Source organism: Exophiala oligosperma (genome assembly GCF_000835515.1).
Source record: "Exophiala oligosperma strain CBS 72588 unplaced genomic scaffold supercont1.2, whole genome shotgun sequence".
NCBI classification, from domain to species: domain Eukaryota; kingdom Fungi; phylum Ascomycota; class Eurotiomycetes; order Chaetothyriales; family Herpotrichiellaceae; genus Exophiala; species Exophiala oligosperma.
This window is the reverse complement of record NW_015622819.1, coordinates 466,947-492,366: the sequence shown is the minus strand read 5'-3', so window position 1 is coordinate 492,366 and position 25,420 is coordinate 466,947. Positions and strand designations below refer to the sequence as shown.

Genomic DNA, 25,420 nt, shown 5'->3' with positions numbered 1-25,420 from the left:
CTGCGCTCGGAACGTATATGTTTCGAAGTCCGAGGATGTGTCTGACAAAGCGATTTTCCTCGTATCTACATACAATCTGAGCCTGACTCGTTCATATTCTTTCACGTCAGACAAATATATTTTCAAACCAAGGCTCGCGTGCACATACGTCCGAGTACGACGACTTGTCCTTTTACATATGTTGCCAGGGTTCAGGTCAGCCACAAATCAATTGCCAAAAAGCTTGATAAAGCCAGCTGTTCTGCCCTGATTCTGACAGGTATATAATACATACTACGCATAAAAATCCTGGTTTGGTGCCGGCTGATCACTCCCTCGACCAAGAAGCCTTTGGAATGTACTATCACGCACTCGTTCCCTGTACCGTGGAATGAGTGCAGACACGTGTGCACAAGTATTCGATCCAGGAGTGTGACAGTGACTCGACAGGTTCTAGTTCAGCACGAGTACACTTCACCTTCTCAGGGGGCGCCAGGGGTCCATTCGAGGGCTTTTCGTTGGGTTGCAAGGCTGTACTCCTACAGTACTTGATCGAAATGACATCAATCTCTTTGTCCCGGTCATGAAGCCCACGCTCTCTACTGTCTACCAAGTGAGTGTATGTGACTGACAGATTCAAAGACCGCTAGTAGTCTACAAGGGGAGGAATCAATAATCCCTTTGGACGCAATCTCATCTGCTCTTTTTGCCCATATCATTTGTCCCGGTTGTTCGCTTCGCTTTTCGACGCGTTTCCCAACGACCCCAGCCGGCGTCTTGAATATCCTCGGTGGTGATTAGATCCCGAAATCGAAATCTACGCGATATCCATGTCTCCAATGCCCAATCGATCCAACCGAATCTTCTCAGATAAGTCGTAAAAACGAACCAAAAAACAGCGAAGATGGCGCCGGCGGCTACACCCACTAAGACTTGCTTCGGAGTGTGATAGTTGAGATATACACGACTTGCAGCCACAGCACTGGCACCAACACACGCCAGCAGAGACAAGAAAATTCTCTCGGAGAACGTGGATGGTGAGTAGCTTGTGCTTGAGGTGGGCACATGTCGGAAGAGCAACCACAAGGAAAGTGACAGCGAGAAGAACGTCACAAATTGAGCATGCGATGATGGCATGCCGTAACCTTTGCCGTGCATTTCTGTAAATCATTAGAAGCCGGAGATGGAGCAGTGGCAGTAGCAAAGAGCCGCATACGTTGAGGACGTTCTTCTCGAATAAGCCTCTTCAAGCCAAAATTGAGACCCTCGCAAGCCATTTGTCCAGCAAACATTAGAAAGATTTCCACCTCACGGGACGCCCATATGAGGGACACATAAACGACGCAGAGTCCCTGGGGAACGAGCGCCAGCCATGCCGAAGCATACGATATAGGATCATTGGGGTTCTATATTCGTTAGTGCCACCTTTCAAGGAATCTTCTCGAGAGCCGTACATATCGAACATGTGTCAGCGACAGCGACGCGAGCGCAGGATCGTCCATTGACCCAAACCAGTTGTCGGGGATCGTAGTGTGTTAGATAGTGACGGTAGATATAAATGCGAAGTAGCGGAGTAGAAAATCGTGGTTATTGAATCGAGGCAAAAAATGTACCCCTTTAGTTGAGCATTTCTGGCTCGTCGGATATTTCCCCAGATATTTTTTCGGGCCTGCGTCATTCTTTGCCTTACTTCTAGGCAAGTGAGTGTTCTGGACTCATGTGGTGGTGAGAAATACAGAGGTCGTATTTTCCATCCTCTTCATGGATATTCCTTCTGATTACTTAAAAACAGTTTCGTCTCAACTGCCCTTCCTCTGCATCTCGTGCCTTGTGGTTGTTCCCACAAGTGTCGCCGGGATCCTCGTGGCATTCTTGAATACCGCCGCCACGATTCACCCCTCGCAGCATGGACGATGACCCGGGCGCCGCTGAGGATGAGAGAACGACTGAACTCTCTTCTATAGCGGCAATCTTTCCAGAACTTGTCATCGACCCATCCAACCCCTATATTGCAACCCTCGAGCTTGGAGTAACACCTATACAACCACTACGGCTCCTGTTCAAATCAGCGGAGACTGGAGTACCACCTGCGGTGTTGACGCCACCATCGTCCTCTGATCAAGATGAAGGTGACTTCCCTTCGAAACAGTCAGTCTCACAGCAGACTCCTCTAGAAGCCCACGAACTCTCACATCTCCCCCCCCTCTCACTTCGAATCAGTCTTCCAGAAGGCTATCCAGAGGAAATCCCACCAACGGTGTCTATCTCTGCGACACCACCATGGCTGCCTCAGGCTATACTCAAGAAACTGAGGGACGACTGCTCGAGGCTGTGGGAAGAGATAGGGAAGGACCAGAGTGTTTACACATACATTGACCATGTACAACAAGAGGCAGAGAACGCGTTTGGACTTGCCGGATCAACCGACTTTCGAATTCCTGCAGATCTGAAGCTTGCACTGTTGGACTTTGATCTCCAGGCCAAACGCCAACAATTTGAAAGAGGCACCTTTGACTGTGGCGTGTGTCTGGAGCCTAAGAAGGGTCTTCACTGTCACAAGATGCTTCAATGCGGTGATGTTTTCTGTGTTGCTTGCTTGCAGGACTTCTACAAAAGCTGTATCACGGAGGGCGATGTGGACAGTGTCAAATGTCTCTCCCCAACATGTGGCAAGGACGAGAGTCAGACACCGGGTATGAACGGCCAAATATCGAAAAGACGAAAACACGATCGTACACTTAATCCCAGTGAGTTGCTACAGATCCCCATCGAACAGGAGTTGGTCCAAAGATACGTCCGTCTGAAGCGGAAAAAGAGGCTGGAGGCAGATCCGGATACGATCTACTGTCCGCGGCAATGGTGTCAGGGTGCCGCTCGGTCCAAGAAACATCCCAAGCCGAATGACCCTTTGAATGGTGTTACTGCCAGCGGCTCCGAATCAGAAGAGGAAGCACATTCACCGAAAAGCAAGAAGAAGAAAAAAAAGAAGTATGACCTCGAAGGACTCCCGATGTCTGAGCGCCTCTCCGTCTGCGAAGACTGTGATTACGCCTTTTGCTGTGTCTGCCGAAAAGGATGGCATGGCGAACTGGCTCGTTGTAGTCCACGTCGGCAAAAGGAGCTCGACGAGGAGGAGGCTGCATCTCTGGCGTACATGCAAAAGTACTCGACACCTTGTCCGACATGTAACGCACCGTGCCAAAAGACCATGGGTTGCAATCACATGATTTGTTTCCGATGCAAGTCGCACTTCTGTTACCTGTGCTCGGCGTTTCTCATGCCAGAAAACCCATATACTCATTTCAATGATCCCACAAGCTCATGTTACATGAGACTATGGGTTCTTGAGGCCGGTGATGGCGAGGGCGTTGATATCCAAGCGTTTCACCATCCCGAATTGGCCGAGTGGCATGTAGAAGTTGACTCAGACACGGAGTCTGAAGACGAGCTGCCTCCTGAGGATTTCCGCGCTTTTCGTGGGAATAGGCCGTTTGCTGACGAAGTTGACTCGACCGACGACGAAGAGCCTGCACCAGATCAGCGACGAAACCGCAACGTCATCGAAATTGTGAATTTTGCACGTCCCGGCGGAGAGAATGCACAAAGAATTGCCTTGCCGGATCGACCTCGCCTCGCTGAACGCCCACCACCTGCCGCGCCCAATCGACCAAGAGCCATGCTGCATGGTAGAGGCCGTGGTCATCAAGACAGACGGCCGCGCGGTATGAGAAACGGCCAAGGGCAAGGTGGTGGAGATCGTCAACGGCGTCCCCAAGCAGGTCAGCAGAGAATAGTCGACGAGGTGCAAGTACCAGTAGAGGCCGAAGCCGTTGTGGTTAATGATGACGTGGGACATCAGGATGGCGAGATGCCTATTCTCCCACACGCGGCGCCAGGTCAAGGTAATCACCCCAACGGTGCCTTCGCAGCTGGTCCCGGTCGAGCCATGGGCCTAGAACGGTTTCTGCAGCTTGCGTTGCAGGACCAGGAAGATGAATGGGACAGTGATGAGCTTGATGAGGATCTCGACGAACTAGTTCTGGCCGGGCCAAGAAGGAACCTGGGTCGAAACCAGTGGTGGTGACAAGAAGAACCTGGAGCTTGTTACTTTCAGTTTACATATGAGCTGTACAAAGAGGGATAGAGAGTGAGCGATTTGGTTTTGGTTTGATTTCTCAAGCGAGCGTTTGTAGAACCCCAGACTATTCTTTGACAACAGCTAAAACGCCATGGCACATTGGGAATGGGAAGATGATGAGACATGAGAATGAATATGAATGAAAAGAATATCTAAGTAAATGAGCTGCATTGTATATAGTCGTTTTTGAACATACTTGAATATACTTTGTGCTTGGCTCGCGCTTTTCTCTCTGGGTGTCTACGTTGTCTTCCAGTGTTGATTTTGTTCGTGTGCCTCTCCAACGGGCAAGGGAGTTGGGTTGTTTTTTTGTACTTGTACAGGGCATTTATTTCTTCATATGAGACATTTTGAAATGCGACGTGACCGACTTGACCGCCGTCCCTCCTTTTCGCCTGAGTGGCGGGGACTGGTGGTAACTGTCAATCATATCGGGGAAGTTAGGAATCTTCGGGGGTCCCTCTCCCTCGAATATCACAGCCTCAACACGTCGCCGTAGGCAGAAAGTCCACCTCGGAAGAGGTCCCGGATGACGTTACCTCTCAAGAGGGTCTGTTCTATGATCCCCTCGACGTGTTTCGGTTCGACCCGGCCGTACCATATACCCTCGCCGGCCAGAGGGTGTCGTATCGGTGGTACTGCTACCGCGTCGGCGGCTCCAGGAGAGTATAGAAACTGCCGCGCTCCAGGTGGGACGTAGATGATGACGTTCCCGGCCCATTTGTGCCCCCCGACGTGTGAAATCATACCGATGTTGACCGGGACTTTTTGGATATTGGTAGAAGAAGATGAAGAAGTGGAAGTCGAGGCCGACGACGACAGCGACGACGACACAAAGGCACCCTTTACAGCTTCGAGTTTCACACCCATTCCACCTTCGAAGATTGGATCGCGACAAGAAATGTACCTTGCAAACTCGTCGTGAAGGAGAGGACCTAGGACGCCGCACCTATGGTCCCTCTGGCCGTGACTACAGATCAAGATCGTGGGGGTTTGTACGGTCGACGCATCCAGCGAGGAGGCGAGTGACGGGTCGCGGGACTTTGCTCCCCGTTCAGACTCTGAGAGGTGGTTGTGAACGGCGTTGAGTTTATCTTTTTCGGGTAGGAGAAAGGATTTGATCAACGTTCGGGCGTTGTTGCTGTCGCCGTTGGTTTTGCCTTGTCCATCGTCGGAGTTCTTGGTGCTGAGACCTCGAAAGTGTTTGAATGCCGGAAACAATATGGCATCGACGGTCTTTTGAGCCTGGACGCTTGTGGCCGTCGGTGTTCCGCTGGATCTTTGTAGTTCGGCCTCCCGTTCGGCGACTTCTAGAGGGGCGAAAGACGATGTGCTGACCATGACATCGTTGTGGTACGGCTAGAGATTCAAGACTGGTGTAAGTCAGCCAGTCTTTTCGTCTCCCCCTTGCTTCCGTTCTCGCTTTTCTTGCGGTCGAAGCGCGTTGTATTGGTACACAACAATCTCAGACCGGATAGAAAGTTAGGGGACAAAACGTACATCAAAGAATTCGCCTCTTCTCCCCATCATGGACTTTACGTCGGCCGTGAATCTCCCCCAAACCGCCGTGTCCCTCTCGTTTTCTATCCTGCTCGTCCAATCGGACCGCCCGGTCGAGACGATCAGGTGTTGCGAGTGAGCCGACATGGTGCCGCTGAGGTGAGCCTTGCGGTCTATGTCCAGGCCCGCGGGCATCGAGGAGCAAGGGCATGTCGGGTCGGGACACGTAGGGATCACGGGGAAGGGTGCGGGCGCCGCATGCGTCTTGAGCGTCGCCCGCTGCGCTGCCGGGGAGGTTCGAAGGACGCACGGGGCGGGATGATGCAGACGTGCAAGCCTCATGGGAGGCATCATTCTAGAAAAGGATAGACACGCATCCTAAGCAATCAAGTCAGAAAGCAAACAACAAAAGTGTCTCTCAACTTGTTTAATCTAATTTCTCATATCTGAATAATCGCTGATTTTATTTTTGAGAAGGACGTCGGTGTTAAGTCGTTAGCGACCTCGGACATAGCAAATCTCAGCCGAGCAGCGACTGAGAAGCCATCTATTATAAATTTCTATGTCTAACCTTATAAGTGAACCTTCTTGCCCTCAAAATCGGCCAGTGCAAGTGATGACGCTGTCAGTGGCCATAGTCCGGCATAGAAGGAATAGGCTCCGGTCAACAGCAAGACATAGTAGGCCACCGTCAACTTGAGGTCTTGAGGTCCTCCTCTTCCATTAGCTTGGATCGCATCGGTATCGTCTTTGCCTCGTATGGCTATAGGTGACAGCGGATACTCCTCTCGGCGTTGGACGCGACCCCAAAATCGAGGCAGCCCGACCCAATTGCAAAATGTGTGAATTAAAATACAGGCATAAATCGAGCCCGTACGAAGGTAGATGAAGTCGGCTATCCAGCCAAACAGCGTTGTGTATCCAAATTGGAAGACCGATCGTAAGAGAGCGGGCAGGAGGGGTGTATGAGGATGAGTCAGGATAAACTCATAGAAATGATGCACATGAGCAATTCCGAAGTATAGTGGTGTCAGAAAGACAATCTTTGTCGACGACACCTTGGCCAACAGATGTACTGGTACCAGAACAGAGCGGAAGATGACCTCCTCCGTGATAGGACCGGCCACATAGTTACGATAGCCTTGCCAACTTTTTAGTGTTTCGACAATTTTCCGACCACGGCGCAAATCACCCAGGCGTCCCTCCACAAAGAGTTTCTCGAACAGGGGACCGAGAAAGAGGAGAAAGGTCAAAGCGCAACATTTGACCACGTCAGTCAATTGGACCGGCCACCAACCCATGAAATGTAGAGCATCGACCGGTGTCAGTTTAGCTGTCACAACAAGTAAATAAAAGGTTGCCGCAGAGGCTGCAATGCAGGCCAGAGTGACGGTGCGTATCCGCGCTCGAATGACCGAAGGTGCATCTCGATTCAAGGTCGGCGATGGTCGCGTCGACCTCGACAGATAGAAGGGTATCACATAAATTAGTGTGAAGGCCACCTGGTCAAAGGAGGTTATGTTAAAAAACATGACAGCAAATGAACCCCGGAGTGGACTGGTTACGTACCGAGAGCGCGGTTGCAGTTGCGGTCGAGATGACGGGCTTTTCCTCCTCTGTCGTCATTGTCCGTATCAGCAGCTATCGATAAAAGATGGCAAGGGCTCAAGAAATGGAATACGAATGTGACTAGACGAAGTTGAGGATGTGGAGAGACTTGGAAAAGATTTGGGGCAGAGTTAGTTTCGCATCTTGCTGGTGATTGTGGTACAGACAAGAGCACGGAGTAATAGCCACCCCGAGGTAATCCAATGACGAACCTTTATGGCCAAAATAGGTCGACCTCAGTCTGTACAGCAGATCAATGGGTGCCATTTAGAACGACGAACCCCGGTGAATAATAGGGAGAAAAGCGGTGTAGTTGGTCAATGATGGTTGGAAACAAAGGCAATCATACAGACAGATAAAGGAGAGACGCGAAGAGTAGCGAGAAAGTGGCCCAGGCTTGTTGACGAGGTCAAGGCGTCGACGTGTTCTTTTGAGGTCTCACTGGTCTCACTGGCCTCTAGCTGTGACAGTGTATGTTTCTTTTTCTTTTTTGGCGGTACGAGTGTAGCAATCACTGGTAGAGAAGTGGCTAGCTAGGTACCTTGTAGTAGTATATAGTAACAATGTGATAGGTGGCAGGTACATGGCTGTTGCAGGTAATTTGATGGTGTCTGTAGGTACTCCGTACCGACGGAGGATTTGCCTGCGCTATTCTATTGTCACCACCATCAGCTTCCTCCTCATTGACCTTTTTCTGAACAACACACATTGTGCAATTCATTTTTCTACTCCGTCTAGTACAATACCAGCTCATCGGATCAATTTGATCAGCCAACAAATCAAACAGTTTTTAGTCAAATGGACTCGCCGAATCAACTACGACGCCTACTAGCGAGCCTCCTCTCTCCTCCGTCTCCCACAAAGTACGCACAGCCACCACTCGCCTCGCCTCCATATGGACCCCCTTGGGCCATCTCCATCAAACGGCCAAAGATTAACGCGTTAATTTCGTGACATGGATCACTCCTCCGTATTATCATTTTACCCAATGGGGGATTTCCAATCTGCCAACGTCTGCCACGCGATCACAAGAAAACGCGACTCCTTGACACACCGATGCAATAGAACCTGCGCCTCTCACCAATGGAGCCTTGCGCAATATTCTTTTCCGAGATTCCTCTCCACCAAATGAGTGAACAAGCTCGTCACTACGAGTACATCGGCTCACCAAGATTGTACTCCCCTGATCCTGTACACAGTAGCATCAGCCGCCGTCTTCTGCCTGAGGAGGCTATCGATAATGCTCTTTCGCTGGTTCTCTTGTCGGCGGCTGACCCTCGACCTACAGCTGTGGTCGGCTTGAATCGACCTCAGACGCAAAATATCCAGCATTCCTGACACGGACCATTATTGTTCAGGCCTCAATACTGCAATCTCCAATTGTCCACTGTCATATGCAAGCCTTCCGTCCGTCAACCGTCAACCAAGACAATCCAATTCGCCCTGCGGCATGCATATGCAGGCCCGGCCCCATAGTGCTCATCCTACTAGTCCAGCGCATGCGATGACGCCCGCACATACGACCTACTATTCTTGAGCTCAGAAGTTTTGTTGACTCTGCACAGACACCTCACCTTCAGTCGCTCGTTACTATACCAACACCTCACAGCTGGTGAGACTCTGTCCGCCACTTGGACCCCTTTTCGTTGTTTCGTCATCACTTTCTCGCCTTTAAGTTGCAGTACGATTCCTGCAAACTGAATCCTCATCGATGATGCGATAGCGATGTCCTCGTCCCCTTCGTCGGTGAAGCAGAGATCGCCGAAACGGACCTCCCCGGGGAGGACGCCCCTCGCAGAGCGGACACAGTCTCAAGCCAACGAGCTATCTTTCCGGTCCGGTAGAGATGCGCGGGCCGAACAAGAGAATATCAGCATTTACAACACCACTCCTTTTCCAACCAAACCGGCTCATGTCCTGCTACCGAGTTCGATCAAGAAAAAGAAGGACACTCCCGGGTCGAGCACCAGTTTCTTCGGTTTCCCGTGGGAAGTCAACAGTGGGAGGAGCAATGACGGGCAACGGACGCCTCAAGGCGCGGCACGGCAGGGCGTGAAGTTGAAACGATCTGTCAAAGCATTGAGGGAACTCTACGAATCTCAGGCGGAAGACTCTTCTTGTCCTTCAACAGCTACATCACCACCGCTCCGACCGAGCACGGCAAATTCGACGCGACTGAGAAGTGTAAGCTCAAGTGAGAGTCTATCTGGAGCATTTGCGTGGGATTCTCTACGCAAAATCTCTTCTGATGATTTGGCTTTGTTACCGACTTTGCCGGCGGGCAGGCGTCCAGTGAAGAGATTGTCGTCCGGATCATCTTTCATCTCCATTGCGGAGCGCGTGGCCGCCACATCAAGCCCAAACTATAGAGTCCTAGGTGTGACTTCAAGTCCTAGACCACCAGCCTTTCAAGATCTGTCTGGCGCTGTTCTTGAACCGTTTTCAGAGGATCCTAGCTCGAGTATTGCTCAAGACAGCTCCTCAAGTCCAAATATCGTCCGCCTAGCAACTACGTCGAGCACAGAACACCTCCCACTGCCCGATATATCCTCGAGCCCACTCGTGGTTAAATTAGGCACTTCTTCTCCTGGAGGTCCTCGGCATGGAGGCCTGGAATACTCGAGGTTTTCGCGGTCTTCCTCGACATCGTCGAGGAAGCGCAAACGCTCTGAGACCGTTGGAAGCACCCAAAGCTTTGCAGAAAGAGCCGGCGCAAGGAACCCTCTCGCATCCAGTCCACCGTTGGACCCGTACATTCCGACCTCGGCAGCAGCTAGCATCATTTCTCCAGATAACCGTGGGTTTCTTTCTTCGGCGCCTCAAAGCATACGACAGGTAGAGGATTCCCAGGATGAGTCCAGCCCTATCGTGCGAAGAATCGCCAGTAGCGACCTGCCGAGTTCCGATAATAGTTCTCTCTCAGGAACTCACGCCAGCCTTCAAGCCGCTCTTAGCTCGAGTCCTCCTCGAATCCAGTATCCTATCGTACGCGCGCCACCACGAAGCCAACACGTTGGCCTTGTGGTTCCGAAGCGGGCGTCTCGCAGTATGTCCACTGATGGTGGCCGGCCGATATTTGCATCTCGACTTTCAGCAGTGCCATCCGAAGCTTCGAGAGGAATCAAAACTCGCTCCGCAAGTGTAGCTTCGTCCGAGCTCGAGCTAGACGTAGATGACTACTTGCATTCGGACGAACTTGCTCCAGCTTCGGCCTATATCATCAATGACGTTGGTAACCAATCTCAGATTCGGATTGTACTGGACCAGGAGAATGAAAGTCACGAGGCCTCCGACGAGGTGTCAGCCCTTCCTTCGAGCGATGAGGTATACAGATCACCTTCTCATCCTAGCCGCAGTGGCAGCTTTATCTATTCACCGACTTCATCGCAGCAATCGCGACTTAATTCCATGAAATCATTTACGCAGTTACGACATCAACATAGTTTTCTTTCTCGGCCAACTTCTTCAGGAAGCACGAGCACAGCCGCCAATGGTCTCCCAATACCGACGTGGGCCAAGCGATATTACTCGGGCTTTTATCACGACTCCTTCCAATACCTGTACGCCAGTAACTCCCAAGCGAATTTGCATAATCTAGCCCTGTCGCCGAGCCGAGTATCACGGCCAGATGATCCAAATGCCCAAGTCAGCGACAATGGCAGCCCGCAACGACCACGTAGCTTTCACCAGGTGTTGACGGAGCGTGTCGAAGCCCTACTCAAAACCCGTTCCCGTCCCCGTGTTGAAGCCAGAAAGTCACATATCATCCCCGGCGTGGGACCACTTGTGTCCAACCCAGTCCGCGAACAACCCGCGACTGCAGCTCTGCATCAACGTAGTCAGACATATTCACTCTCCCGACAGCAAACGCCCACCGCGCAGAATCACAACCGATCTCTCTCTGCGCCACTTTCTCCTGCTGATCCTCGTGCTCATTGGGCTGGCGTGGTAGAAATACACCAACAGCCACTGCTCCATGGTCGCTCCTCCTACACCATCCACCACACGCACTACCGTCGATACAGCAACGGCGGATACAGTGTCAGTCCTTCCGAAAGCCAGTCCGTCATCTACCATCCTTCACCGGTCCATCAAAGGACATCTCGGCGCTGGTCAGGGTCGCCGCATTTGCACCACGACAACCGGCTCAACACTGGGTCTAGCGCGTCGAGGGGGTTCGGGTTTCCATTCAACTCGCACAGCCGTTGGACGGCACCCAGCATCATCACCACACGATCTGGCGGCTTCATGCCGCGCGCCAACCTGCGCAGCACTCAAGTTGCCTGTTTCGCGCTGGGCTTTGTCGTGCCTCTGACTTGGTTCGTCGCTGCGTTCCTCCCGTTGCCACGTCGACCCAGCTCGTATGCCGATCTGGAGAAGGCAGCATACGCCAACGCCATCTCCCACGCCGCGAGGGGTTCGGAGCGCACGTCGAGGCAGCAATACATGCCACCCGAGGAAGCGTTGAGTGAGTGGGAGCAGATGGACGTCCTGGCGCGACTGCGCACCGAACGACAACTCGCCGGCGCGGCCGAGCTGAAATTCCAAAACGCCCGGTGGTGGCGAAACCTGAACCGCTGGATGTGTGCTGTCGGCGTGGTTGTCTGCGTCTTGATTATCGTCCTTGCCGTCTTGGGTACCAGGAGGAAATGGTAAACTGCTGCTCGAGCTTTACGGGAGCATCACAAGATTTCTAGAATTCTTTTCTCGTCTACCTCTTTTATACCCCCCGGGTTTTCTTTTTTCTTGAAGTGTTGGATTTAGCGGGCGTTTTCTCTCTCTCTACGTTTGTGATCGGCACTCGTCTTGCCCTTCTTCTTTTGTGTCTTTTAAACCCCCCAGAAATTTTTCTGATGGGTTTCACCACCTTCCCAGCCCCTTTTTGTTTTTCCTTTTTCACTTATATCTCTCTCGGTTCTCCCTCTGGCTTGGTGTGAGCCCATGGAAAACGGACTTGACGAAACGAAGGACTTTTAGACAGAACAGTGTACTATATATATATACCTCCTCAACAAATCATGACGAAAGATGTGTTTCTATTTACTGTGTATAAAACATGAAATTGAAATGGATGTAAATTGGCCGTGGTCTTTTATTCGATGATGTACAAATACAAATACACTCTTTCGCTACTTCTCCATACGCTATGTTGTTGCAACAGCTTCTGTATACAGGTTCACTACTCCCTGGACCACGGGAAAAGATCGACAATGGCTTGAAAGATCTGGATCGACCCTCGTTTTTCCCTCCCTCCGTGACTAAGTGTGACGGACGGTCTGGGCGGGGAGTGAGTGAGTTGTGAAGACTGTCAATCGACCAAATTTCGAAAAATCTCTACTTGTAGGGCGAGTCCAACGATGTGCGCGCCACATTAGAACCTGGTGCCTGGATCATCATCAGACCGTACTTCGATACTCGTATGTCTCTTTCCACTTCTCTTCTTTTGTTCTTCCTCATGTTTCAGGACTCAACCTCGGTCAGCGGACATGACCATCGACGGCACTTCCCACGGTCATAAGAACACACTGGCGTGGGATTTGAGAGTTCAAGTGACTGTCTTCTCGAGGCGTAGTCTTTATTCCAAATTTCAACTGGCCCGGAGCCTCACAGGATAGCAATCGCCTTCACGTCTTACTAACATTTTCCGTAAGAGTTTGCAAAAAAGGGTTCGAGTTTTCGAAAAAGACTGCGGCGGACCTGACTATCCCCCCCCCCTTTTTTTCCACATGGGTCCAACGATTTGTTTCGTCTGTCAAACCAGGTCCTGGTGTTCCGGCGCAACGTTCGTGCCCCAAGACAGCCATTCAGACATTGAAATCCGGATATTCGTTGGGCCGAGAAACAGAGACCAAGACTTGAAAAGTGTGGAGGCAATCCAAAAGAAGGAAACCTCGTGGGCCTTTTTACACTGGAAGCTTGAAGCTCTTTCCTTTGAGGACCCTATCACGAGAGAGAGAAAAAAAAAGTGTCAGTTCTCCCAAACAACCCCGGTCGAATCTGGAACCGAAAGAAACTCACTTCGTGTAATAGACCCAGAAAAAGTCAGAGTACAGGATTGTCTGGATGATGCCGGCAATGACCGGGATGGGGTCGAAATGGCCCTCTGCAAAGTAGCGATAGATCCAGTTGGGGATGTACAAGGCTCTGTAGATGCCCAGGGCGAACAGGTAGTGGGTGGTGATGGTCTCGGCTTCCCCCGTCCGCTGCAGCATGAACAGTTGCGGCAAGATGGCGACACTCTCCAACCAGAGCGAAAAGGCCCAGAGCATCTCGGAGATGGTCCATTTGTAGGGGAACAGGATGGCGAGGACGGCGGAGCTGCCCGTGAGGTACGACACGCGGAAAGTGTCCAGGTTAGGGTCGTGCGTGGGTTTGTAGTCATTCAGCATCACCCAGAGGGTGTACGCGGAAGACGAGAGGAAGATGATTTTGAAAATGGTGTTCCATGCACTGTCGGTAAATGTCCAAAAGAGATCTGTGTTTCGAAGTCTTGTCAGCAAAACCCCTTTCCCCTTGAGACCGAGTGTTTTTTTCTCTCTCTCTCTCTTGTGTCTGGAAGGTATGTGGGCACCAACCAAGGTATCTCGTCAGGTAGACGAGGAAATAGAGGGCTTGCGATTTGAATGAGATTCCTGAGCAGGACTGCGGTTGAATGGAATTAGCGCAACCGTAACGTCGTAGCTTGTAAGGGGAGGAGAGAGAGAGTACGTACGTTGGTCACTCGCATCTTATGAAGGAGGATGAAGATGGAAAAGAGGTGTGACAGGTCAGCTGTGTGTTTCCAAAGCAGTCAGCTTCGAATGCGGTTTTCATCTCGTTGAGCGTGTTTGTAGTCTGCAGTCGTAGAATTGACATACCGAGTAACCTGAAGAGATTCATCTTGAGGTGCGGGTTGCGCAGTCAAGAGACCGCAGGTACACAACAAAAGAGACGATGGATGGGATCGAAAAGCGGTAATTGTTTCGTAGGAGGCTGTGAGACGTTGGATGGTTCGTTGATGGAGAGGACGCGTGAGACTGTGAGAACAAAATGGTGAGAGTGAGAGTTGTCGCATTCAAAGGAGTTTTTGGTACGAATAGCGAGTAAATGAGATGCCAGGCTGTTCAACAATCTTTTTTGTGGAGAGACGCGAAGAGGTACGAGTAAAGAATCGCGTCGTAGGTGACCGTGTTCCGTACTGCTACTCCTTACTCCGTACAGTACGTTAAAATAAAATAATCGAAGGCCCTGGATTCGCAGTGAGCAACTATCCTTTCTTAATTGTTACTCTCTGTCGTGTGTCAAAGGATTAATCATTAACCAGAATCCAAACAGCGCAGCAAATGCTCAACTTCCCCTGAATACGTGTCGCAGTCACGTGCAATGGGAAAGAGAGAGATAAAAGTCTAGAGAACCCTGGAGGCACACTCTCGCTTCATACCGATTGAATCTGAAAGGACATCTTGATTCTATTGAGCATTGAGTACTAAATACTACTTACTCCTACCTAAAGCTATTTAGTAGGCGGAGGGACATACAAAGTATTAATGCCCTTTGCTTAGATGACCCATACCAACCCCGAACGTAGATACCTCTGCCTCATTCACACCAGAAATATTACTCTGATGGAGCAGAAAGTGCAATCCCGAAATACAATCCTTGTTTGGACTGTTGAAGTCATCTAGGGGCTTTCGTTTGTCGTCGTCATGAAAAGAGCAACACCGTTTTTTTATTCTCGGAACAGCCTTTGAAATATGTCTCCCATTTTTGGATGCGCCGAATGAGTACCTCTGCTGTACTCGCTCAACCCCTCTTCAAGGAGAATTCACAATCTCTGTTACTGATAATACAAACCCTTCCAAACCTAAGAAAAGTATGACGAAAAGGGCCCTTGGTCTGGCGAGGAGTCGTTGACCGTGTGTGTGATGTTATAGGCCCCGTGACAATAAGACAGGCTTCGGACGATGTCGATGCCACTGTGTCAAGATTCAAAGTTCCACACAAAAACTCCCACAGAAGGGCCGACCGGGGAAGTCGTAAACGGTAGATGTCGTTCAAGGTGATCAACAGGAAAACACTCAAAGATAGTGAGGTCCAGTTTTGGAATCATAACCGTGGTCTGTCGAACCATGCCCGTGTGCTGTATGGCCTGAAGCAGTCAAACTATATGCATTGGAAGAGGTCGAAACACTGGAAAAACTACCATTGACAGATGAGAATGACATCCCAGTAGGTGCGCTGTCGGCACAGGTGATGGGCATAGGCGGCATGGTGTTGTACACTTCTTGTTTGATATTGTTACTCGGTAAACGGTTGCTTTCCATGCTATCCTGTTGAGGCGACAACGGAGTCATCCAGCGATTCTGTTGTTGGAAAGCCGCACTACTGGGAAATCCTGCAGACAGCAATGGCAAAGTCACGTTGGTGGTGGTGGATCTGCTCGACGTCGAGTTCTTTCTGGAACCAGACACAGCACTGTCCTCTGGCGAATGCGAATTCATTCGGGCCTCGGGGCTCCTCTCCAGCTCTGGTGGTGAATTACGTGCGGTGCCTCTCCGAACCTGACAAGTCGGGCACAGCTTGACGAACCTGGAGATCAGTTCTTTCGGCACCCTATGAAATTAGATTAGTGGCACTGTTCACCATGTAGCTCTGAGGACAATCCTACCAGGAATATACACGTCGGACCTGGGCAGAGGTCTTGTCACGTCCTCCATGTTGGCATTGCTTGTGTGCTTTGGTAAGTATCTTGAACAGCTTCTCTCGTACTGCTACCGGCTTGCCTTCGTGGCAGATTTTTCGGTGCTGATACACGAGTCATCAGTCAAGGGGCATGATGCCTGACGAGGCCAACTCACCTCGGGTGGTTTTCCATCGGCTAATTGAAGCGTGAACATCTTCTTCACCCAGAATCTAGGAAAGTTAGCCTCGACATTCCTACGGCATCGATTGTTTTCCCCGAGAACAGTGCACTCACCTGAATTGCGCCGATTCAATCGAAGTGGTCTTCTTGTCAATCAGGACGTGTCGAATATTGGCAGCTCTTCGAGCATTAATCAATGCCTTATCCTGTTTCTTTGGAGACAGGTCTTGGACATAACTACATTCGTTCAGGTTTGCGTCTCTCTTGAACTCTCACAAAGCACTCACCGCTTCATCAATTCATCGAAATCGTGAACATTCGGATATCCCTCCAAGGGAGGTATGACGGGTTCAGAGAGCATTGTATCTTCGTTCGGAGAGTCTTGACATTCAGTACCGTCCGCATGGCTGTAGTCCCGAGGAGACATGATGCGCTGGTGAAGGGGCGTTCGATGATTGGAGGAAGACCCCGTGTAGTAGGAGGATGATGGGAGCGCACGCGACTGGGATGGTAGGGTAGGGACTCGGGTGCTTGTGATGGGGTACTGAAGAGGCAAGGCAGTGACATTGGGCATATACATGGAACTCGAGTGACCATTGTGCGTAGGTGTAAAAGCCGTCGAGTATGCTGGATATTGCGTGTTGACGGCCTGATACGGAACTTGACCATTGCTGTAGAGGTAGTTGAGACCGTTACCATTGGAATAATGCGACATGGCGAGTTGCTGATTGTGAAAGAAGGTGTTGTAATCCTGACTGCTTCGTGGCGCATAGTCGGTCATGCTTGAAAGTGCAACAATTGATAGAACGCCAGTCAAACTCCAACCTGACGGAAGAACACAGATTCTATGTCAGGCTCTGGATGCTGTGACGGCTGTCAATGAGGGTTGATTTGGACAGTCGGTGGGCGTAAGCGTGGTTGATAGCAGGTCTCTAGAAGTCTCCTAGGATCGTCCACTAGAGTACAGAGAAGGACAGGAGGGGGGAACGAAAGACGGAAAATGCTATCAGTCAAAGATCCTGTAGATGATGATGAGACGACTGATTGGAAAAAACAGGCTTCGCGCGATATAATGAGGCAAAATGGATGGATGGTCCCTGATGTGAATCCGAGTATAAAACAGAGAGTGAAATAAAATGTTCAGAGTCTGACTACGGCAAGGTGCAGAGTTGATATTGGGAGCAGCAGAGGAAATGATGGAAGCCAAAGGCGGAGCAACATGCAGACGAGTGTGGAATTGACCAGGGATCCAGAGTCCGTAATCCAGCTCGCGTGGATGCGCCCTGGGGATGTGGCCAAGGGAGGCAGACCAAGGTCGCTGATGAGCGACCCTCAACAAAATGTGTCCAGGGGTCATCACGCCTGGGTCCATGGGCAGGCGAAAATGGGTTGCTTTGGATACACGAGCAAAAGGCGAGGCGTTGTTTGTGAAGGAATGGTGGCGATTCCAGTCGTCACAAAGCCTGAACCCACCAGGACTTTGCCCAATCCGGTCTCGCCTTCATTCGAGCAGCCTCGTTATGCTGTGCCTTATCGTGCTCCTTGATCATCCCTGCGCCCTCGGATCGACCCGTCTCGCTTCTTCTGGCCATTTTGACTTACGAGCCTGTCATATGCGAGCCATACATACATGCGTTGCTACAGGCGTGGTGGAGTGTCGGGGAGACGAAGCAAATCCGACTCGGCAATCTCCAGAGTCACGGACTTCGAATTCGAGCGATGATTGACTCCCAGCATAAGTATCTCCATGTTGTAAAATAAATTGTTTATTTCTCCAATGTATTTTCTGGGGGCCAGGCGACGCCGTTTGGTGGGAAGCAGAATTCGGCCGGCACCTGCATACAGTGGCAGAATCATGGCTGAAGATTGATTGACCGCCCATCCACCCACGGGCATGAGAATTTGGACACGCATACGAACAAGCTTGCTTTCTCAGCGATTCTGGGCGCCGGCAAGACGACGCGAATCTCAGAAAGATGCCTAGCAAGCCCTGGGGTCCCCGGGTAAGAGTAACTCGCCTGCACTTTGAACAGGGCTCAGAAGCCAATCAGACAATCGTAAGTACCTGTGCCCTCAGACACACTGTCGAAGATGACCAGGGTGACCCGGGTTTGTGAGACGTCCGCAGCCGAGCCAGCCAAAAGGCGCCGTCCGGCCCCCAGTCAAGTCTCAGGCTGTCTAATGACCCTGGAGAAGACCTTGAAGACGATTCCAGAGACGAAGACGGAATAGTACCATCATTGATGTGGTGAGGATTGCCGGTGGCTTGTAGAATGTTTGCTTGCAAGTGTTTGACCATCAAACAAATTTTGGCACTCTGCAGGGGAATTCTCGAGTGCGTCGTTGGAAGTGGCTACCGATGCTCGCCGACATTTGATTGATCAACTTCGTTTGTACGGACGAAGTACGAAGCGCAGATGGATGCGGAAACCAGAACCTGGTCACGTGTATTATGTAATCACGTGTCGCCCCCTCGTATCTCCCTCCTAGCAATCAATGCGCGTCTCACTTTTCGTAACCGGTACTCCTACGAGTAGTTTGGTTCTAATTTCTCCTGAGCGGCGTTGGAGTGATGTATGCAGGCCGCATCGACGGATACATGGCAGTCTGCATCAAACCGACACACACTCTGCCGCTTTAATGTGGGTCATGAGGTCGTTGTCCTTGCACCGACATGCCTGAGATGTCTCAATACTTGCAAGATACGACGCGGTTCAAGCGAGAATCCAGTGGAGGCTGAGCAAAGCACGTGTCGACCATGGAAACATCGGCATTACTTGTCCTCGAAAGACTGATCCAATCTCCAGGCTTGAAAGGAGTGCCCTGTCTCTACAACATACCCCAGCATCTTTCAGCCACATTTATGTTTCGTCAAAGTTTGTCAAAGGAAGACTTCACTAGCTAAACCAGAGTTGATCATATCCATGTTGTCGCCGCCACAACATCGTCCGTGATCTCGAACTCAGACGTGGTTCCCAGCGAATACCGAAATCACCATGTCTTTGATGTCCAGATCTATCAAAACCAAGCCAGCCGCAAGTTGCAGCCCGGAGCCCTCAAATCCCTGCTCATGTTGCCTACAAAGGCTGTACCTAATGAAGTAACGGGTGTAGGTTCATGATTATTCCGTCAAGTCGTCGCCTCATGTCACTTTTCGTTTGAGCAGCAGCTTTCGTCTACTGCGGACCCTGCCACGTGGTTCGGTCTCACTGAAGTCAGTCATTGAGTGGAGGAAAGCATCAACACGTATGTTGTACGGTTACCCAGGCTAACCCGCACTGCATGCATCCTCCTCGAATAAGGGAGGGGCGGTTTTTCTTCACTCTGCAAGTGCTATTCCGGTATGACCAGGTAGGCTGTCACTCCAGACAAGTGCTTTTGCGCCTTCCGTGTTGAGCTCTTGCTTCGCTTGCAGGATCTTATCATGTCTCAGCCTGATACTCATGCCCTGCACTTCGGTAATCTTCTCAATGATACCTGGCCCTGGCTGTCAATAGGGAACCTCAAGATAACCCCCAGCAATCTAGATCTAACACGACTGTCCCGGGGCAGCTGCAAGGCCACCATCCACTGGGGCTCGACTTTGGAGCTGTTGCTTCATTTGGTAATGACCGAAGACGATCCCTTAACCGATCATCCAGACGGCAGACACCGTCGCACAAAGGTGGGTATATGACTGGAGTTTTTTTGCTCGGGCAACCTCACTTTGTGTTCCCAGAGGGCGATGGTGATGATAAGTGGATTTTGAATGGTTTTATTGGCTTCGGGCGGTGAGAGAAGTGCTCTGATGGCCGCCCAGTACTGGAAGTACACCGAGAATGCTGTTTCCGAGGTGCTTCGTGGCTGCGTGGAGTTTACGGGTAATGGGCGCAGAAGCCTTGGGTCATGGTCGCCGTAAAAGATCTTCCCACCGACTATCCTTGCATACGAATTGATTCCCCACAGGCTGTCCGTGGATCATTCAGATCTTCCTCTCGCGCAAACCTCTCGTCCCTTCTTGGAATGAAAAGCTGCCGGTAGTTACATAGTAAGTTCATGCTTGGAGCAGCAAAGTGCGATTTCCCCTGTACCTGAACAGCCCGCCCCGGGTTAGGAATGGTTGAGTATGTCGCTGGAGGCAGGCAAGAAGGTGGATTCAACCCTTTGTTGTTCCTTTCCCCTGCAGTGTGATCCTTGGGTGAGAAAGCGGTGTATGCACATACACAGCCCTGTTCCAGACCGGGGGTTGTGAGCAGCAGGCTATCAACTACACAGTTCCGGGCCCTTTTTGCTGTTCTCTACATCAATGCACGCAACTCTGCAATTACATGTCTCGAACTGACCAATTCGCACTGGATACAGTTCATCCACGGATTCAATGGCTTATGTTTTATCATGGTGACTAGGATTGACGGTAGACTTTTCCTGCTGTCTGAGTACATTTTGGTCCATATCAAGGGGTTTCGGGACAGGGTATGGCCTCTCCTCTACTCCTCATTACATGGTCAACGCTTGAATCGGCACGACGCTAAACATAGTCAGGGGTCTATCTTCCTCCAGGTGTGGTGAAATTTCTCAAACTCTCTCTTGACTGTGCATCGGCAAATGCGGGCTTCCACCTTCTTTGTGGTTGGTGTTTTTTCCCACCCCGGGAGGCGTGAAATGTTGTACACTAGGATGGAGGACGGGGTGGGGAGGGGGGCAAACATGACACAGATGTAATTGCCTATTCTGCAGCGTCCGCAGTTTTGGTAGGAATCTGCTTTCTGCAGAGGTTTGTTTCTCCCATGTTGGTTGGTGAATTTCCCTGCATCGCCTACCAGTAAAAGAAAGGGAAACTTAAAGCATAAAAGTCTTGCTTTCGTTTTTAGCCCTGAAGCAGCAAAAATCTTTCTTGACGCGTCGAATTTTGACTCTGTCTGTCTCCTGTTGTGTGGCATAATGCATCATGCTTTACCGACTAGTTGTTGTGTGGATGATGGTGGATACAGTACGACCAGGAAGAAGGTTGTTCCCATCCCCTTTGGCCCTTGGGTAAAAGGGTCAGTATGCACTGTATGTATGTGTGTGTGTGTGTGTGTGTGTGTGAGTCCCGACCAAGTCGTTCCGTTCTTCTGCCATCCTGGGATATGACAGATCCATCATATTAACTGTCGTGCTCCTAGTGTGGTTTCTTAACATGACTTGCTGCATGCCGGTTTGAACTCGGTGGACGATAGGAAGTAACAACCCAGAGAGAGACGGCGATAGGCATTACGCACACCCACCTCTACATTACGCACATGGATACCTACTAGGGTTATAGCACCGAAGTACCCCCTAAGTACCATTCCTTGGTATCAATATGAGTTAAATGGTAACCGCCGAGATACCAGTACATCAAGAGATATTCGTAAGGACTGTAACAACGACTAAATTCCTAGTCATATAGTTACTCGGCCGTGTGCATTTTGCAAATCAATCGCCTATAGCGAATGGCAATGGGCACGACTTCAGTGAGATATACATACCTTAATGTAGAGGTGGGTGTGCGTACTCGTAATATCTATTCGCCCTCCGGAGTACTCCGTATGCTAATACGAATACGAAAGTCCACCTAACTGATAATCGGACAACTTGCCTAGTTGGACCTAACTATGTAATATATCGAATCTCCGCAAAAAAGTATGTCGTGAGAGTGCTGAAACGTCTGCGACTCCTACGCACCAACATGGATTCATGACCTGTGATCAACTCTGTTCCTTCATTTTACACCTTTTCTAAGCTGAATGGGCTACTTGGCTCTATGAGTAGGTGTCTGTCGCCTTACTGAACAAACAGCAACACAACTATTCCACTCTCTCTGCCTGACTCTGTTCTCCTTTGTCCAGATGAGTCAAAACAACCCAAAAATCTCCTCTTCCAACAACATCTCCCCCCTCCATCCGAAGCCTCATTCCGCAATACCCTCGCACCTCTTGAATGGTGGATCTCCTTTACACTCTCCCCCAACGACCAGTAGAGCCCAGGAACGCGAGAATCTTGCCTCGTCTATAAAAAGCACTTACGGGAGGAGAAAAACAATAGATCTCGGAGGGCCGCAAAGCCCTCCGAGAAACACGAGTAGTACGTCCTGGCTCGGACTTGTGGACGGTCCAAGCAACCACGATGAGAAACAGCCTGTCAAGTCACACGAGCCGGCACGAGACGAACGTGATGAAGCACCCATGACCCCTCCTGCGTCTCTTTCTCGGCCGGCAAGCCCTTACACTCTGAACCCTCCTATCGACTTCGACGGATTGAGTTGGCCCTGCATCGGCACACGCGAGAGGCGGGAGCAAACGCCAGAAGAAGCACAAGCCCGTCTTGACAAGCTTGCGGGCGCAGTGAGGACCATTTTTGAATGTATCGGTGAAGACCCCGAGAGGGAAGGGATCCGCGACACGCCGCAAAGGTATGCCAAAGCGCTCATGTACTTCACCAAGGGCTACGAGGAGAACGTGCGGGAACTGGTGAACGGCGCAGTCTTTCACGAAGATCACGATGAGTTGGTCATTGTCAAGGACATTGAAGTCTTCAGTCTGTGCGAGCACCATATGGTCCCCTTCACCGGCAAGATGCACATCGGGTACATCCCCAACAAGCGAGTTCTCGGCCTAAGCAAGTTGGCGAGACTGGCAGAGATGTTTTCTAGAAGACTCCAGGTCCAAGAACGGCTGACTAAGCAAGTGGCACTGGCGATTGCAGAGGTACTGAAACCTCAAGGCGTGGCTGTTGTGATGGAGAGCAGTCACCTGTGCATGGTCATGAGAGGGGTGGGAAAAACGCAGAGCAGCACGACGACAAGCTGCATGCTCGGTGCCATGAGAAGCAGTGCCAAAACGCGGGAGGAGTTTCTGACCCTCCTCAACCGCAAGTGAGGAACGATGGAAGCCTGATCTATTCTCAGACCACCAGGATATGGTATTGAAAGGGTAGGGCAGATCAGTCATCGATTCATTCAACATAACAATGATATCGCTCAACGTCGATTGTCATTTATTTCAGGGCCAATTTGGCCCGATGGATTCAACACACATAGCGTGTCGCTCAACATCGACGTCGTTTCCGGGGATTCCGCAGAAGAGCAAAAGGTCGAGTTTTACCAGTTTATGGCGATATTGCGCACACCAGTCATGCTTGTTCCCTATACAAGTTTTTACATGTTGCGATCACGGGCTCCCTTTGCATCGAACACGTCGAGACCAGGAGGGAAGAGTCTCAGTGAGACACCACATTACACTGCTTCAGACAGCTCCTGACATTTCGGGCTTGGGCAGAATACGGGTGTCACCGAGTCCTTGTGCCCCGTTTGCACCTTTGTGTACTATATAGTATGAAGGGATACCGACAAGGTACGCTTGAGCGGCCGACGGACAATGTCGCTCTCGAGTTGTGCTGACCAATTTCAAGAACTCAGTTACAGCACATGGTTCTCTAAACAAGTCGAAGTTGTTCTGAAGAAAGTGATTTTTGAATACTATGGATCTACTCCGTAATGCCAGAGGCATCGACGGGATTTAGCTATGCAAATACCTCAGGTATGCAAGTAGTCGTGCTCCGTTCTGTGGTCCCGCCGTAGACAAGCTGACTAAGTCGTTGATATTAATTTAAGTAAACCACAATATGAGATACCAACAAATACCAAGGGACGGAGTACTCCTTATCACCTAATGATATTCGATGAAGTCAATCTTCTCATTGTCTTTTGCCCTCGGCCTTTCTCTACTCGGGTACCTAGGTACTTGTATCATTTATGGTTTGCCAGAAAACCGATAACAAACCCCTCCCAAGCGTTGATTCCGTACATCGTCGCGCGACTATATCGCCGAGATAAAGTGCAACCATCACCGACCAGAACCAAACATGGTACGCAAGATTCGCTTGGGCGTCATTGTCCCATCTTCCAACACGACGCTCGAACCGCTCACGTCCGCCATGGTGTCCTCCATCGACGACCCCGGCCTGGACGTGAGCGTCCACTACTCGCGGTTCCGGGTGACGACCATCGACGTCTCTCGCGACGCCGACGCCCAGTTCCAGCTCGGACCCATGCTCGCCGCCGCCCGTCTCCTCGCGGACGCCGAGGTGGACGTGATCGGCTGGAGCGGTACGTCTTCGGGGTGGTTGGGGTTCGACAGGGACGAGGCTCTGTGTGGAGCGATCCGGGACGCGACCGGGGGGATCCCGGCCACCAGTTCGGTCCTGGCCATGAATCGAATCCTCGACGGCATCCGACGAGGCCGCCGCCACGGAGACGGAGACGGGGACGGAGACGGAGACGGGGACGGAGACGGAAAAGGGGAGGGGCGGGGAGTCACCGTCAAGGTGGGACTCGTGACGCCTTATGTTTCGGCTCTCAACGACGCCATCCGTTCCAACTACTCCTCGATCGGGTACGAGATCACGCCCGCGCGGGAAAGACACCTGGGTATGACCAAGAATACGGATTTCGCGGACATCGCCGAGTCTACGCTGGACGGAATGGTGGAAGGGGTCGTCGAGAAGGGGGGAGCCGACGTCGTCGCCATCTTTTGCACCAACCTCGCCGGGGCCAGGAGGGCGGCACACTGGGAAGAACAGCAGCAGCAGCAACAGCAGCACCGGCGCATCGTGGTTCTCGACAGCGTAGCCACGACGGTATGGGGTATGTTGCGAACGATCGACGTCGATCCTGCTTGCGTAAAAGGATGGGGTTCGATTTTTTCGACACCCTACGATACACACAATGCACACTAACCACCTGAGCAACCCACAAGGTAGAACGAACAGCTCCCAACACACAACGTGACTTGGCGCCAGGGACCTTTGATTTACCTCTGTCAGGACGCCCTTGGTCATTTACCTAGGTCCCCACGTTCATTAATCCTCCGGGGAGCCCTACCTCCAAAAGGATGTCTGCCTAACGAGTAACCCCATGGGTGCCTAACAAGGTGCACACAATTTGGTGCCTAATGAGTACCCAAATATTTGAGATCTGAAAGTGTCTCTCCCACTCCCATCTCCACCCTCGAGATCCTCCTTCCCTCCATTCGCTAAGGCCGTGTGTGCCTTGTTGCCGGACCACGTACGGAGTACGAGTATGGGGCGATCAGAGAGGGTCCCCATGACGGGAACAACCTGCGGCAGTATGATGGCCTTACTTACAAGGGCTGCATACCGAGATCCCGAAGCCGTCCCTCTCCACTCCTTTTGTCTCGACCAAGAGAAAAAAGAAAAATGGATACTCCATTATCTGCCTTTTATCGAAAATCAAATCTTTGGATCTGTCTTAGATGGGAACTCAAAGCTTCCTGAAGGATCTTTCTGGTTTTGACTCGCACCTCATTTACCCGCCATCTGTGATATACCCACCG

General features: G+C 51.0%; 9 protein-coding genes across 12 annotated transcripts; 4 read left to right on the top strand and 5 right to left on the bottom strand.

Moving 5' to 3' along the window:
* Nucleotides 1-36: 36 nt before the first annotated feature.
* Nucleotides 37-1,653, bottom strand: PV06_01656. 2 transcript variants are annotated; one of them, XM_016402275.1, is made up of 3 exons: nt 1,434-1,653; nt 1,196-1,385; nt 37-1,139 (listed from the first exon to the last, which is right to left on the bottom strand). In XM_016402275.1, the coding sequence occupies exons 1-3, from the start codon at nt 1,479-1,481 to the stop codon at nt 673-675; spliced, it is 705 nt and encodes a 234-aa protein (XP_016266172.1). In that variant the 5' UTR covers nt 1,482-1,653; the 3' UTR covers nt 37-672. The 2 variants fall into 2 exon arrangements, with proteins under 2 accessions (XP_016266172.1, XP_016266173.1); XM_016402276.1 differs by having other exon boundaries at nt 37-1,385.
* PV06_01655 (uncharacterized protein) lies at nt 1,588-4,443 on the top strand. Its single transcript, XM_016402274.1, has one exon. It carries the CDS (start codon nt 1,886-1,888, stop codon nt 4,061-4,063), a length of 2,178 nt encoding a protein of 725 aa, XP_016266171.1. The 5' UTR covers nt 1,588-1,885; the 3' UTR covers nt 4,064-4,443.
* On the bottom strand, nt 4,248-6,031 carry PV06_01654 (uncharacterized protein). The gene is made up of 2 exons (XM_016402273.1): nt 5,618-6,031; nt 4,248-5,476 (listed from the first exon to the last, which is right to left on the bottom strand). Exons 1-2 carry the CDS (start codon nt 5,969-5,971, stop codon nt 4,592-4,594), a joined length of 1,239 nt encoding a protein of 412 aa, XP_016266170.1. The 5' UTR covers nt 5,972-6,031; the 3' UTR covers nt 4,248-4,591.
* Nucleotides 6,032-6,183: 152 nt separating this feature from the next.
* Nucleotides 6,184-7,149, bottom strand: PV06_01653 (uncharacterized protein; the record flags this gene model as incomplete). The annotated part of the gene is made up of 1 exon (XM_016402272.1): nt 6,184-7,149. One exon carries the CDS (start codon nt 7,147-7,149, stop codon nt 6,190-6,192), a length of 960 nt encoding a protein of 319 aa, XP_016266169.1. The 3' UTR covers nt 6,184-6,189.
* A 1,591-nt stretch (nt 7,150-8,740) lies between these two features.
* On the top strand, nt 8,741-12,230 carry PV06_01652 (uncharacterized protein). Its single transcript, XM_016402271.1, has one exon. The coding sequence runs from the start codon at nt 8,951-8,953 to the stop codon at nt 11,879-11,881; it is 2,931 nt and encodes a 976-aa protein (XP_016266168.1). The 5' UTR covers nt 8,741-8,950; the 3' UTR covers nt 11,882-12,230.
* A 63-nt stretch (nt 12,231-12,293) lies between these two features.
* On the bottom strand, nt 12,294-14,484 carry PV06_01651. 3 transcript variants are annotated; one of them, XM_016402268.1, is made up of 5 exons: nt 14,083-14,484; nt 13,938-13,996; nt 13,801-13,867; nt 13,244-13,700; nt 12,294-13,165 (listed from the first exon to the last, which is right to left on the bottom strand). In XM_016402268.1, the coding sequence occupies exons 1-5, from the start codon at nt 14,102-14,104 to the stop codon at nt 13,129-13,131; spliced, it is 642 nt and encodes a 213-aa protein (XP_016266165.1). In that variant the 5' UTR covers nt 14,105-14,484; the 3' UTR covers nt 12,294-13,128. The 3 variants fall into 3 exon arrangements, with proteins under 3 accessions (XP_016266165.1, XP_016266167.1, XP_016266166.1); XM_016402270.1 differs by having other exon boundaries at nt 13,938-14,484; XM_016402269.1 differs by having other exon boundaries at nt 12,294-13,700.
* A 798-nt stretch (nt 14,485-15,282) lies between these two features.
* PV06_01650 (uncharacterized protein) lies at nt 15,283-16,848 on the bottom strand (the record flags this gene model as incomplete). The annotated part of the gene is made up of 5 exons (XM_016402267.1): nt 15,283-15,817; nt 15,873-16,009; nt 16,063-16,117; nt 16,182-16,304; nt 16,355-16,848. The coding sequence occupies 5 exons, from the start codon at nt 16,846-16,848 to the stop codon at nt 15,283-15,285; spliced, it is 1,344 nt and encodes a 447-aa protein (XP_016266164.1).
* Nucleotides 16,849-21,725: 4,877 nt separating this feature from the next.
* PV06_01649 (GTP cyclohydrolase I) lies at nt 21,726-23,614 on the top strand. Its single transcript, XM_016402266.1, has one exon. It carries the CDS (start codon nt 21,917-21,919, stop codon nt 22,943-22,945), a length of 1,029 nt encoding a protein of 342 aa, XP_016266163.1. The 5' UTR covers nt 21,726-21,916; the 3' UTR covers nt 22,946-23,614.
* A 124-nt stretch (nt 23,615-23,738) lies between these two features.
* PV06_01648 (uncharacterized protein) lies at nt 23,739-24,803 on the top strand (the record flags this gene model as incomplete). Its single annotated transcript, XM_016402265.1, has 1 exon — nt 23,739-24,803. Exon 1 carries the CDS (start codon nt 23,931-23,933, stop codon nt 24,801-24,803), a length of 873 nt encoding a protein of 290 aa, XP_016266162.1. The 5' UTR covers nt 23,739-23,930.
* Between the last annotated feature and the right edge of the window lie 617 nt (nt 24,804-25,420).

Bases quoted from the DNA above. Each gene is read 5' to 3' on its own strand.
- PV06_01654 (XM_016402273.1), bottom strand. From the start codon at position 5,971: ATGATGCCTCCCATGAGGCTTGCACGTCTGCATCATCCCGCCCCGTGC. The intron at 5,477-5,617 runs GTACGTTTTGTC...TTGAATCTCTAG, and splicing joins GAAGAGGCGAATTCTTTGAT to CCGTACCACAACGATGTCAT.
- PV06_01655 (XM_016402274.1), top strand. From the start codon at position 1,886: ATGGACGATGACCCGGGCGCCGCTGAGGATGAGAGAACGACTGAACTC.
- PV06_01651 (XM_016402268.1), bottom strand. From the start codon at position 14,104: ATGAATCTCTTCAGGTTACTCG. The intron at 13,997-14,082 runs GTATGTCAATTC...GGAAACACACAG, and splicing joins GAATCTCTTCAGGTTACTCG to CTGACCTGTCACACCTCTTT. The intron at 13,701-13,800 runs GTTGGTGCCCAC...TTCGAAACACAG, and splicing joins CTACCTGACGAGATACCTTG to ATCTCTTTTGGACATTTACC.
- PV06_01656 (XM_016402275.1), bottom strand. From the start codon at position 1,481: ATGGACGATCCTGCGCTCGCGTCGCTGTCGCTGACACATGTTCGATAT. The intron at 1,386-1,433 runs GTACGGCTCTCG...TAACGAATATAG, and splicing joins CGCTGACACATGTTCGATAT to AACCCCAATGATCCTATATC. The intron at 1,140-1,195 runs GTATGCGGCTCT...AATGATTTACAG, and splicing joins TCGAGAAGAACGTCCTCAAC to AAATGCACGGCAAAGGTTAC.
- PV06_01649 (XM_016402266.1), top strand. From the start codon at position 21,917: ATGAGTCAAAACAACCCAAAAATCTCCTCTTCCAACAACATCTCCCCC.
- PV06_01652 (XM_016402271.1), top strand. From the start codon at position 8,951: ATGTCCTCGTCCCCTTCGTCGGTGAAGCAGAGATCGCCGAAACGGACC.